This window comes from Ziziphus jujuba, chromosome 2, assembly GCF_031755915.1.
Source record: "Ziziphus jujuba cultivar Dongzao chromosome 2, ASM3175591v1".
NCBI lineage: Eukaryota > Viridiplantae > Streptophyta > Magnoliopsida > Rosales > Rhamnaceae > Ziziphus > Ziziphus jujuba.
Window position 1 is genome coordinate 26,523,868 of NC_083380.1, and position 13,153 is coordinate 26,537,020.

General features: G+C 32.8%; 2 protein-coding genes across 2 annotated transcripts; one reads left to right on the forward strand and one right to left on the reverse strand.

The window, feature by feature from the left end:
- Positions 1-232: 232 nt before the first annotated feature.
- Positions 233-1,134, reverse strand: LOC125422495 (uncharacterized). The gene has a single exon (XM_048474389.2). It carries the CDS (start codon positions 905-907, stop codon positions 521-523), a length of 387 nt encoding a protein of 128 aa, XP_048330346.2. The 5' UTR covers positions 908-1,134; the 3' UTR covers positions 233-520.
- Positions 1,135-10,948: 9,814 nt separating this feature from the next.
- Positions 10,949-11,770, forward strand: LOC107419231 (BAHD acyltransferase BIA1). Its single transcript, XM_060815033.1, has one exon. It carries the CDS (start codon positions 10,949-10,951, stop codon positions 11,768-11,770), a length of 822 nt encoding a protein of 273 aa, XP_060671016.1.
- Positions 11,771-13,153: the final 1,383 nt, after the last annotated feature.

Consider the following 13,153-nt stretch of genomic DNA (forward strand, 5'->3'; position numbering starts at 1 on the left):
TTAACATTTATGATTATATGTGGTTATTTCGTTCCGATGTTACAATCTAAGATTAAATCTTGTAGATAATTGTCATGATCCCACTTTCTTCTAAATTCATTAATTATTCCAACATATATTATATTATTCTAACATAACAGTTGAAAGATAATGATTAAGCATATACAAGATAAACTCTACATATTAAACAAGCATAAAAATAATAAGAATAAGAAAAAGAATAATAACAAGAAAAAGAATAAGAAGATGAATTTTGCATATACAGGAGACATCCCAACTAGGTTGGCAGCCCTCCATTAAATCAAATTCAATACAAAGTCAGTCAAGTACAACTGAAATCGAGTCCAAGAAGGACAAACCGACCAAAAGACCTCAAGGGAATACCACCGGCCTCATTAAAACCTTACTAAGAAAAAAACCCTAAGTGGGAAAACCTCAAATAAGGAAAAAGAGTACCGGCAACACGTAGGTAGGTATCCCTCACAAGTCTAAATTGTCAAAATCAAGAAAGAGAAAAACCTCAATTACAATTGGTAGGGTGTACCCGTACCCAGAAACCATCTTCACCAAAAACACGTAACTTCACAATATCCGGATGCTGCTGCCGGTTGTGGTGTTTCTGATGGCATCTTGAAGCAGCAGCTGGCGCACAGGAAGACGAAGGACGTGGAGGAGGAAATTGGACGGACTTGATTGCTTCCACATCATAGATCAGACGCTTGCGAGGGTCACCGAGCACCTCGTAGGCCTCGGAGATCTGCTTGAACTTTTTCTCGGCCTCAGATTGTTTGCTGGCCGGGTTCTTGTCTGGATGCCATATCAACGCCTGCCTTTTGTACGCCCTCTTCACTTCATCGTCGCTGGCTTTCCTCTTCACGTTCAGAACGCCGTAGTAGTCCAAAGCCATTCTGAATCCTCTCTTTCTCTCTCCTTTTTCTTTTTTTCTTTCTTTGTCTAACTATTTGCGTAAATGTAATATACCTTTTTGTGTGGTGTGCTCTCTGTCTATATATAGCTTGAAAAAGCGGTGAGGCAATTTGGGTCGAGTGTGAATTCTAGAGGAAGTAGGATTGTGAATTCTAGAGGAAGTAGGATTGTGAATTCTAAAGGAAGTAGGATTGATGGTAAAAACTTTGCTTGAGGACTAAGCAACTCAAGTAAGCGGATAAATAAAAATTCTAATCTGCTTGAGTAACTAGATAATACGGATAGCAATAAGAAACTCAAGTAAGCATTCAATCCAACTTACTTTTGCTTGAGGAGTAGGCAACTCAAGTAAGTGGAAAATAAAAGTTCAGGAGGAACTACTTAATTCGGGTAATAAAAACTTACTTTTCTTGACGAGTAAGCAACTCAAGTAAGTATTCAAAATCCAGCTGATATATATCAACTAATCTAATCTACTTTCTTTACTGTTATTGTATCACTGTCTCTGTTTAAGTCAGTGTTAATTGTTCATCTTTTTATTCAAGATATGACTAGTGAGTTGCTTAGTCGTGACAAAGTGTGAAGCATGGAATTAAAAGGTGAAGATGATTGGGAGCCAATAGAGTTAAGTGGCATAGCTACTATTTCCTCCTACAAAGATTAAGAATTCGAATCCTACAATCCCCAATAGATTACTGATGAAATTAATCACATATTCTACTTCATGTAGTATATTGAATTGAATCCAAAGGCTGGCGTTAAAACTCTAAACCAGATTTTTCTTTTTTGCTATATATGTTCGTTTTATTCCCAAAACTTGGACAACAATCACTTTTGTATCCATAATCGGTTTATACATCTATGAATAATTCTATTGAATTCTGTTCATTACTTTTGATTTTCTCCCATAAATTAATAACAATGAAAGAGAGGGAAGAAAAAAAGTGAAAAGACTAAGGGTCCAACAAACATCGTTTTCCATCCTTCATGCTTTTATTTCTTCTTCTCATTATTATTAAATTTTTGGTCATCTTTTGGTTTTTTAACTATTCGGCATTTTGAAAAATAATGCTGGCCAGTTGTTTAACCACCATCATCGGTGATTCCAACAAGAATTTGACAAACCCTCCTTTCATGATTATGACTGGTAAGTCCCTAAGATCCACTAAGATCCTACTTGCTAAGATCTTTCCAAGTCTTTGCTAAGTCTCTCAAAAAAATATTGACCATTTCATGAATGCCTAGAGCTCCAATGCTAGCCAGAAGAAAGGCTGCCAACATCTATTTCCCAGTATCTGGAGATGGCACTTGCTAAAGCCACAACGTCAGAAAAGGGTAGGGGGAAGATTGGCCCACCATCCATCACATTCATCACATAAGATTTCTGCATTTTCTAAAATTATTAAATTCAGGTACTTCATTAATTTCTACAATCTCTCACATATAAACAGGTACTTCATTTCCCTGTTTGTTTTCTCTCTTTTGCTTTTAGTAAATATTGTGCAAACTCATGAATGACCATGAATTAGTTATAAAGAGATGTAAACAAAATGCACGCGGAAAACAAACAGGGAGAAATCACATGTAAATGTAACTTTTTTTTACAAACTCAAAAATGTAAATGTGATACTCTCATTCTCTGCTTTTGGTATGTTAGAAACTCATTCTGTTCCCTTATTTTAACTGACTTGTGATAAATCTTTCGTTTCCAGGTTCTATAAATTGCAGGTTTTTTCTTTTTCTTTCTTTCTTTCGGGAAGCTTTTTGGTTGTAAATACTATTCTCGCTCTACATGACCATTTCAGTATTTTTCTTCAGATAACTGATACCTTCAACCATGGACTGCTTTCTTGTTCAAAGTGCTTTTGGGATTTGAAACTATCAGATTTCATTTTTACTGCAATCCTGACTCCTTATTTTTCACTGCAATCCCAGCACTGGATTGTTTTCGAGTTGCTTGTGCAAGAAGATACTGTAATTCAGTTCTAGCTGTGAACTTGTGTTTTCTTTTACACAATATAATGCATTCCATCTCCTTGACAGAGAAAGATTCCTCCCAAAGAGTTTATAAAAAAATTCCAATTTCAAAATGTAAAAAAGTGTGATTGTTTACTTTGATAATCAAAATAACAATTAAAAATCATCAAACACAACCGCAGTCCATGTTCATTTGATTACCAAAACTTAACCAATGCGCAATGTAATGGAAAAGTGAAAGAACCCAATGTGTGCATAACTGTACTTTTTTTTTAAAAAATTTTCTTCTATTGATTAACCGCAATCAAAGAGAGAATGAAAAAAGTTAAAGGTCTATTTTTCCAATTTATTTTGTTTTCCATCTTTCATACTTTTCCTTTTCTTATTATTATTTCGTGGCTTTGAAAAAAAAAAAAAAAATCATCCTTTTCTAATTTGGGCATCTTTTGGTTTATTGTTATTATGTATTTTGAGGTTTATACAAAATATTGCAGCAGAAAGTTCACATAGTATGAGAGTTATACTAATATGTCTACAACTTAAATGGTTATTCATATGTGAGTATCGGTAAGGAAAAGCGAAACAAGAAGAAAATATAATCATCAAACACAACCAAAACTTGCCAAATTGAAAAACAAATTTCTAAGCTTTATAGACAGAATACACAACCACTGCCCATTATCAAGGGAGATCCAATAAGAATCCGAAATTCAGACCTAATATGGTAATATGGCTCCTGCTATCAGAGACTCTTTGATTGTTTAAAAAGTGCTTTTGGGACTTGAATCGTCATCCAATAAACTATCAAACTTCATTTCCGGCAATATCCCACTGCATAGTTTTTGCAGTCCGATCAGACACTTACTTTTCACAATTCAATATGTGGCTCTGATATGTTGGTCCTCTGCATAAACCATGTTGATTACGCTTGTAGCACTTCCTCGTCCAGGGTAGCAATTGGGGTAGGCCTAATCAATGGCTGGTTGTTTCCCAAGAGCCTTAGCATTCATGCTTATCCTTAGAGACACTCATTTGAGATTGCTTCACATTTGATTAGTTTGATATGGAGTGAAGAATTTTGATCATTCAGAGCTGCTATGTTGGAAACCAAGATGTGGGCGCTGTTGCTGGCTAGTTGTTTCACCACTTTATAAACCACTTTATTATTATTTTTCTTTTTTCAATAAAACCACCAAGGCAAAATTTATAAATAAAATAACTAATAATAACTTATATTAGATTTTTAAAAATATATAAACTTAATCAAGGGAAAAAATTTGATTACTGAACTTAATTAAGGGAAAAAAGAATTTGATTGATAAGTTGATAACGAATTAGCTTCAACTTAGATATTTAAAAATTTATAAAATCAAGGAAAAAAAATTAATGAACTCCTAAAAAAGAAAAAAAGAAAAAAAAAATGATTGATAACTTAGTTAACTCTATAGTAATAAGTTTAAAAGGAAAGTGATACAATTTTGGGGGCCATAATAAAAATTATACTTAACTTCTTATGATATATATATAGATATTTCAACCAAAAAAAAAAAAAAAAAAAAAACTTGAAAGGGCTTGGGGTGGCCATGGCGTCCATGATTGAAAATTTTGATATCATTTTAAAACACTGTTTTTGTTAAAAAGCCCAAATTTGTTGGAGCTAAACTCATATATATAATGGTTTTATATATTTTGAATGATTTCTTCTTTTGTTAGGCTGTTGGACTGCATTTTAAATTTTGTCCAATAAAATTCAAAATCGTCAAGTTCGATTGCCGTATAATGGTGCATCCCAAACTGTGTTGAAGCAATTACTTCCACTTCTGCTAAGTTTCAAATATTAATTTTTACACGTGACTTGTGTCGATTTGAGTTTCTTTGTAAAATATATATATATATATATATTCATCCAAAGAGTAAATATATTTTTAATTGCATAAAAGAATTTTGATTGTTTCTATTTATTTTATTATAAAAATCAAACAAGAATATACTTATATTACTTAAATAAACATGCTTTTAACCCCCTTAACAAACAAAAATTAAAACATATAAACTAATCGATATGCAATCATAATTATCTAGTAAATAAAAGTTTATTATTCTCGAATAAACATAACAACTTATTTTCCGTAGCATAATTAAGAAACTTTTTTTATTAGATTAATTATGATCGCATATCGAATATTTTAAATATTTCGATATTTGTTTATTAACGGGCTTAAACCATGCTTATGTTTAATTAAATTCTTCAAAACAACGAGTTGCATATTATATTGAATGGGTTACCTTCATTAGATATTGATAGCTAATGCATTAACATCAAAATCTTATTTGGCTTCCAACAAATATAAAAAATATTGATAATTAATCGCTAAAAGATTCCATCAAAAGAGACAGCACTGCTGCTAGCTGGAAACTAATTGTTAATTTGTTTATTAATTTCAAGTTGAATTTAATGTTTCTATAGGGATAGCGCGCATAATAGTAAAAATCATTTTTATTTATTTTTTTAATAAATGGTTCAAATCATCCACTCAAAATATCAAAAATAAAAAAAGAGTTGAATTTATTTCCATGGACGATTTTATGAATAACATATGGATTACAATTGTCTAATATATATCCCAAAGTATGAAATAAAAAAATATATATAACTCAATATATATATATATATATGTGTGACAAATATACAATCAATTATAAGATTATTTTTTAATGATAATATATAAACGGTTATTTATAGTTGTTATTTGATTACATATATTTTATTATTTTTTTGAATAAATTGACTTTTTAAAGAAAAATTTGTTTTTAAAGAAACATCATAATAGTTTATACTGGTTACAGTAGTAAAGAGTCACTTTATCGGTATCCATTTTTGTCTTACCATATCAATTTGAAAGAGTAGTTAGAAGGATCCATTAGAAATGTTCTTTTATTGACCGTTTATTTTTTTAATGCGATAAAAAAAAAAACTACTAATAAATAGATTCCGTAGAGATGATCTAATCATTATAAAGATTTTTTTGAGATGTAGCATTTACAAATTATATGGCTGAGTGTTATTCTTTAAATTTAACTATTTCCATTAAGTTAATATCATTAATATATTAGACTAAAATTCTGTTTGGTATAGCTAATGAAAGTAGAGCTATAGTCTATAAAATTTTGTATAATAAATTTTTTTGAAAAAAATTCAAAAAGATTCAGTAGAGATGATCTAATCATTATAAAGATTTTTTTGAGACGTGGCATTTACGAATTATATGGCAGAGTTTTATTCTTTAAATTTAATAATTTCCCATTAAGTTAATATTATTAATACATTAGATTAAAGCTCTGTTTAGTATAGCTAATGGAAGTATAGTTTTAGCCTATAAAGCTTTATATAATATAATTTTTTGAAAAAGAACTTTTATTAAAAAGCTAATAAGTGTTTGGTTATAATAAAAAAAGTTATATTAAATGCTCATTAAATTTCTACATAAGTTAAATAAAAAAGACAAAAATCTTTTTAGAGAGGCACAAACTTTAGGTTTCTCTAAAATAACTTAATTTTTTTTTTTTAATAAGTGCTTGTTGACTCTTACCAAACATTTTTATTTTTTAACAAAGAGCTTTTGGTCTTCAAGTAAAGCCTTTGATCCAGAAAAAAAAAAAAGCTTTGCAAACAAACACTAAATTTAATGCTATTTTTTTTTTAATAGAAAGACTAATATTTGTTCAAACATAATTAACAAAATTTTAAATATTGTGAAATTATTAAAAAATAAGAAAAATATTTTAAAAATTAATAAATCTTTTAAAGGTATATACAAATATTATAAAAAGTACAAAAAAAAAAAGAAAAAAATGTTTTCAGAGAAGATCATAATTTCCTAGAGGACAGGAGAAAAACATTCAAAAATGCATATGAAAGTATTGGCATAGTTCATTGAAGTTTTGACCATTAAAATCTATAACTATCATTATTTGACCATCAGTATCATGCTCCACCCATAATTGGGCATGTAAGACTCCTTTATGTAGAATTTAGATGCTTTATTTTATATTATGTAAATTTTTTTGAATAATTACGAATAATTGGAATGAATAGTGATAATGTGATGTCACCCTTACATAAGATTGTCAGGACCCGTCCAGAATTCCTTCCCCAGAATCCTAGACAAGCCCTGATCCCAGGAAAATACCATCGAACCTTCCAACGGAAAATCCGGCAGCACCTCCCCTAAGGGTAGGACTAACCAAAAATTTCCTGCACTGAAAACACACTTCAAAAATTCATCCCCTTATTCCTCCCACATTACTACAATTTGTTTCCACAAATTTCAGCACTTCTTAACAATAACAACAGTCCAGTGCATAAAAACAACTACACGTCCAATACAGTATACAGAGCATTATACAGATAAATATGGGATTTATAAAATGACAGATAAAGAAGCAATACAAGGTCGAGAGGAAAAAGGGAAGAAAACTTCTTGAACCTTCGGCAACGAACTGAGACGTTGGGCTCGCCCCGGACAATCAACATTCCAACCTGGACCTAGGGGAACGGAATTTAAGAGTGTGAGATGCTAATCATCTCAGTGAGTGACCCTAACTACTGTACACCTTTAATATTAATAATATACCAAATAAAAGGATTTAATTAATCAATACCAAACAATTAAATAAATAAATAAATAAACATTTGAAGGTAATACTTTCTCTCAAAACCCTCACTATTCGCTCCGTTGGAACTGTTCCCATTTTAAAACATTTTCACAAAACCCGATGTACGTACTCCCCGAAAACCAAGGGACCAAATAATTTAATAAACAACAAATAAATAAATAAATAAATAAATACCCCAAATATAAATAAACTGCAATAAATTATAATAAATAATTTTGTACTCTTTGGGGTTTGAAATTTTATCTGAAAATTACACTTGACAATTACACCTGACGCACTACACCATATATCGGTGATGCCCTCCGATACCCAGCGTCCCGAGCACCGACTGGCGGGGGGGTTAAAGAGAGAAACTTGCAAACGGCACTTCGGCGTCCCGACAATACCGCTGCTGAAACCATCTCCCGGCCAAGGAGGGGGGCGGCTGTGGCCAATAACAAACTTGCATGTCCACGGTCCAATGGCAGCAACGGGAGAAATAATACCTGCGCGCTAAACCACATAATACCTGCGCGCTACCACATGTCCATACACCAGAACACCAATACTGTATGAGTGCGTCTAAAAATAAACATTATTAACCAACCGTACCGTTTTCCAAAATTACCATGGGAAATACATTAAATTCACACACTTACCATCCCACATATTTTTATTTAACCAAACCGGTACGAAACATCGATAACAAATAAACCACAATTTTCTCGAAGTACGAGGTTCAATAATAAAAATACCGCGGGCATAATTTATAAAATTTAAACAAATATTTTCGTAAAATATTTAACCCAATTATGCCCGAAAAATAATACTTAAAACCACGTACGATTAATACCGAAATCCACTTTGCTCATGCATAATAATAAATTAAACCACAATAAAACCATAACCAAATTGTACCACATGAGCATAATTTAAATACCAATTAAACATAATTAATTGCCCAAAAATGATATAAAATCCAGACGCAATTAATTACTGAAAATACTTGCTCATGTGTAACAAATACCATTTAATCACAATAAAATAATAATCGAAAATTTCTTAATGACCCCAAAATTTCATTTAGCACCATTGGGTAAATATATATATAAAATAATATTTTTTCCGATTATATTTAAAATACGCCACATGAGCACCAATTACAGATATCAAATTAATACCACATAAATACAATTAATTACCCCAAAAACATTTTCAAAGGTGGGTCACTCACCTGGAGCACGCAATTAAACCATAATCCACCATGGGATCAATTCCACGACTCACCGGTGCTCCTAGAACACAATTCATACACAGTCAAATAAATTAATATTTTAATCGGGTAAATAATACCCGGTATCCGGGGGGTCAAACACAAACGTTATCCAAAATAGGTGAATAATATACCGAATCGAAGCTTGAGCGACGAGGATTACAAATCCGGTCTCCATCGACCCCAATTCCGACGGAGGTGGCCAAAAATTTGGCTGGAAAGCTTCTGCCTGTTTTCAATTCCTCGTATCTCGCAACCCGCTTCGAATTTTTGAGATTGGAGGCCAAATTTGAACTCAGAGGACCCAAAATAGGGGGAGAGGAGGTTTAATTCGGACTGGGCTGGTCGAAAAACACAAGAAAAGAGGAGAGAGAAATTTTTCCGCCAGCGGCTTCTCCGGCCCGATCGGCGCTCGTCCGGCGGCCAGTGACCGTGAAACTTGGCGGCTGAGCTCGGCTCCTCCCTCCGCTCGTCACTGGCCGGCGCATGAGGACATTGGGTGGCCGGAATTTAAAAACACGGGAGAGAGGAGGGAGAGAAAGCTGTGTGTTTTATCCGTCTTGGTCGGGCTCGGGGAAGAAGAAGGGAAGGAAGGGTGTTTTCCCACGTGGGGAAAAAAAAAAAAGAAAAAGAAAAAGGAAAATAAAAATGATTAAATAAAATTAATTAAATAATATTATTATTTAAAATAATAATAAAAATAATTTGATATTTCACATGGTTGACATGTGGCTTCTCAACATGGTGACACATGGTCACCTTCATTAAGTCACACGTGGCACATCGTTACGCGTTTAAAAATAATATTAAAATAATACGATGTTTGAAAAACTCTACAAGTCCATAACTTCCAAACCACATGTCCAAATCGGACGTGCCTCTAGTCTACGGACTCGTATCGACGAGCACTTCACAACCATGCATGATTCAAAGCTCAACCTTGCATGAATAAAAAGTCAACTCCAACACCCCTTGGACAGTTTGGACCTCAACTTGTTTTGCTCATAACTTTCAAACCGTAGCTCCGTTTTCAACGTGCTACTAGTCTACGAACTCGTGCCAACGTGTACTTCGTAACAGTACCTCAGTCAACCTAGAATTCCAACCGGGTCAAAAAGTCAACTTTTCACCCCCTTCAGTCAACGATCAACAGTCAACCTCGATCAACGTGCAAAAATTCCGACATGGTTCGAGACGGGGTGTTACAAAGATACACCTCGTGGAGAAGAGGGACAAAAACACAAAGGAGTAAACAGATTGAAAAATAAATTAAAAATGAAAAAATTTGGGGGTGCACGTGCCATCTCGGCCCAATATGTGTCAGCCTGTGATCCGGATCCAACTTTAAAGGCACATGAATGATATTGAATTATGTATGTTGACAAAAAAGAAAGAATGAATTATATATACAAATAAATACCATGTATAAGACACCAAATAAAATTTGATAACAGAACCAAAGAAAATCACCAATACATCTACCACGAATTAGAGAGAATTTAGTGCCCCTTTGAAGTTCCAATCAATCTCTATATTTACTTCCTATATATATATATATATATATATATATATATTTATTCTACAAAGCTAGCCTTCTTGATTCCTTTTATCAAGAACATTCAAAATTCTTCAAGAAATAAAACAATGGCAGAGGAGGTGAAGATTGAGATCATTAGCAGAGAAACCATAAAACCATCTTCTCCAACTCCCGACCACCTTAAACACTACAAGCTCTCTCTTTTAGATCAACTTGTCCGTCAATCTGTTTACATGTCTATGGTTGTTTTCTATCCCAAGAATAAAGATTTTCCCACCAACCAAACACTACTCCAGAGGCTAAAGAATTCACTCTCCAAAACCTTAACCCGCTTCTACCTACTTGCAGGGAGAATCAAATGAAACATATCCATTGATTGTGAGGATGATGGAGTCCATTTCATCGAAGCTCGAATCCATGGATTCCTCTCAACCTTTTTACAAAACCTTGACAAATACTCAAAATTACCAGAACAATTTCTTCCACCTAAAATTGAATTGCTTAAACCAACCTCACTACCTTTACTTGTTGTACAAGTAAGTTCCTTCGACTGCGGTGGACTAGCAGTAGCTTTGTACATGTCCCACAAATTTGGGGATGGAGCTACACTTAGTAGATTCATCAAGGATTGGACTTCCCTTTCTCATGGAAAATCTCAAACCCTGCTCCCACCTCTTGATTTTAAAGTATCTTCCCGTTTTCCACCTTCGGTTTTTGCCGTCGAGCTTCCTGCCGACAAGTCTGAAAGAGCGGCTGTTACCGCTGACAAGTGCATCACGAGGAGGTACATGTTCGAGGCATCAAAGATTGCCAATCTGAGGGCCAAAGCCGCTGGTATTAATGGCAGCCAACTGCAGGGGAAACAGCCGACACGAACCGAAGCTATTACAGCCTTGATATGGAGATATGCAATGATTGCATCAAGGCTAAACAAGGGGTTTTCAATGCACTCTGTGATGCACCAACTTGTCAACTTCAGAGAACGAGTTGAACCCCCTTTCTCAAAAAACTCCATTGGAAAATTTGTGCAATATTTTTCAATTCAGTTAGAGGCAGGCATGGTAAAGCTTCCAGATTTGGTGTGTAAATTCAGGAGAGGAATTGAAGAGTTTGGTAAGAAAGAAGCAAAAAGGCTTGGAGGAGATGATTGGATGGAAGAGATTTTCCAATCATGGAAAGAGAGAAAAGACATTTCTATTAGAGAAGATACAAATCTATATACATGCACTAGTTTGTGTGGTTTTGGTTTCTCTGAGACTGATTTTGGTTGGGGAAAACCAATATGGTTGAGCTTAGATAGTGGAAGTTTTCTCAACAACTTCCTTTTGCTGACAAGCACTAGAGATGGTGATGGAGTAGAAGCTTGTGTCTCTCTGGGAAGAAGATATGGTATTATTTGAACTTGATCTTGAGCTTCTTTCATTTGCTTATCCTTCAAATCCTAGTTCTTCGTTAATGTCTAAAATTGGCGGTAACCACCTTTCTAGGTCTTAATTAGAATCATAATCATGCATGTTATTATATAGCATTTTAAGTAGATGTTTACATAGAGATGATAATTCAATATGGTATTCAAAATTACTTTAAAAAAAAACTGTTTCGAGTTTTGAATTTGAATATTTAGAAAAGTTTATGCGGCGTATGATTAAAAAACAAAAAAAAAAAAATATTGTATTTTTATCCGAATTATATATATATTTGCACTTTAGTGGTTGTTGTATGATATTATTGTTAATTATCTATCTGGCCAATATTTGCTGCCAAACTAAAAAAATATAATATAGAAAGTAAAGATGTTTGAAGAACCACTCACTACAAAAGTTTAACTCATAATTGTGGACGTTCATGGCAGAACTTAAATAAGCAAAATCTGTGCAAATATATAACTTAAATCTCTATTTCCGAAGCCTGATGCACTATATTGTTATTCTTTTAAAATATCGGCTAGATCCTCTCCAGGTCTGAGTTCTAAGCTTTTAAGGATCTAATGATATATGGTCACTAACCCATTATAGGATTAAAATTATTTCTCTCTTATTTTAGTTTTTAAAGTTAAACTTGCAAACAAGGATATTCTATCAATATATAAATACATAAATTTAATCTTCAGCGCAACTTAACTTTTATATATTTCTTTTAAAAATTCATGAATCTCCTTTCTTTTAAAGCTATTATATTTTTTGGCAATTTATTTTAAAAAGTCCATCATCTTTATTTAAAAAGTCTATCTTCTCAAAATCATATTAAAAGCGTCAATAAATAGAATAGATGAAGAACAAAGCGGAAAAAAAGAAAAAGAAAAAAAAGGGAATTGTGATCATTGATTTGCTTATTGTCATGTTTCATCATGAGAGGATCCAGATCAGTGGCAGACCTACGAATTTTTTCTATGGGGCACCATTAAATATTAATGGTAGATTAAAAAAAAAAATAATAAAAAAAAATAAAAAGAAAAATAAAAAGAAGAAATTCGAGGGACACCATACTATAGTAACATCCCTTGATAATTTTGACTTATGGTGTGGAAAAATATAAACATATATACAAAATTCAAATTTATTTATTTATTTATTTTTTGTTTTGTTACCTGGTAGTCGAATTACTTAGAGGATTTATTAAATGAGGGCTATTTTTCAAAAAAACAAAAGAAGAAGAAATATTGTGGGAAAAATTTGATTTTCAATGCTTTGGATGCATAATTAATTGATTGCAAATAAAAGGAAAATTAAACACATTCCATGCAAAATAAAAAAAATCAATTTTAGTTCTTTTACTATTTAAAC

Excerpts from the sequence above, each read along its gene's own strand:
- LOC125422495 (XM_048474389.2), bottom strand. The coding sequence starts at position 907 with ATGGCTTTGGACTACTACGGCGTTCTGAACGTGAAGAGGAAAGCCAGC.
- LOC107419231 (XM_060815033.1), top strand. The coding sequence starts at position 10,949 with ATGTCCCACAAATTTGGGGATGGAGCTACACTTAGTAGATTCATCAAG.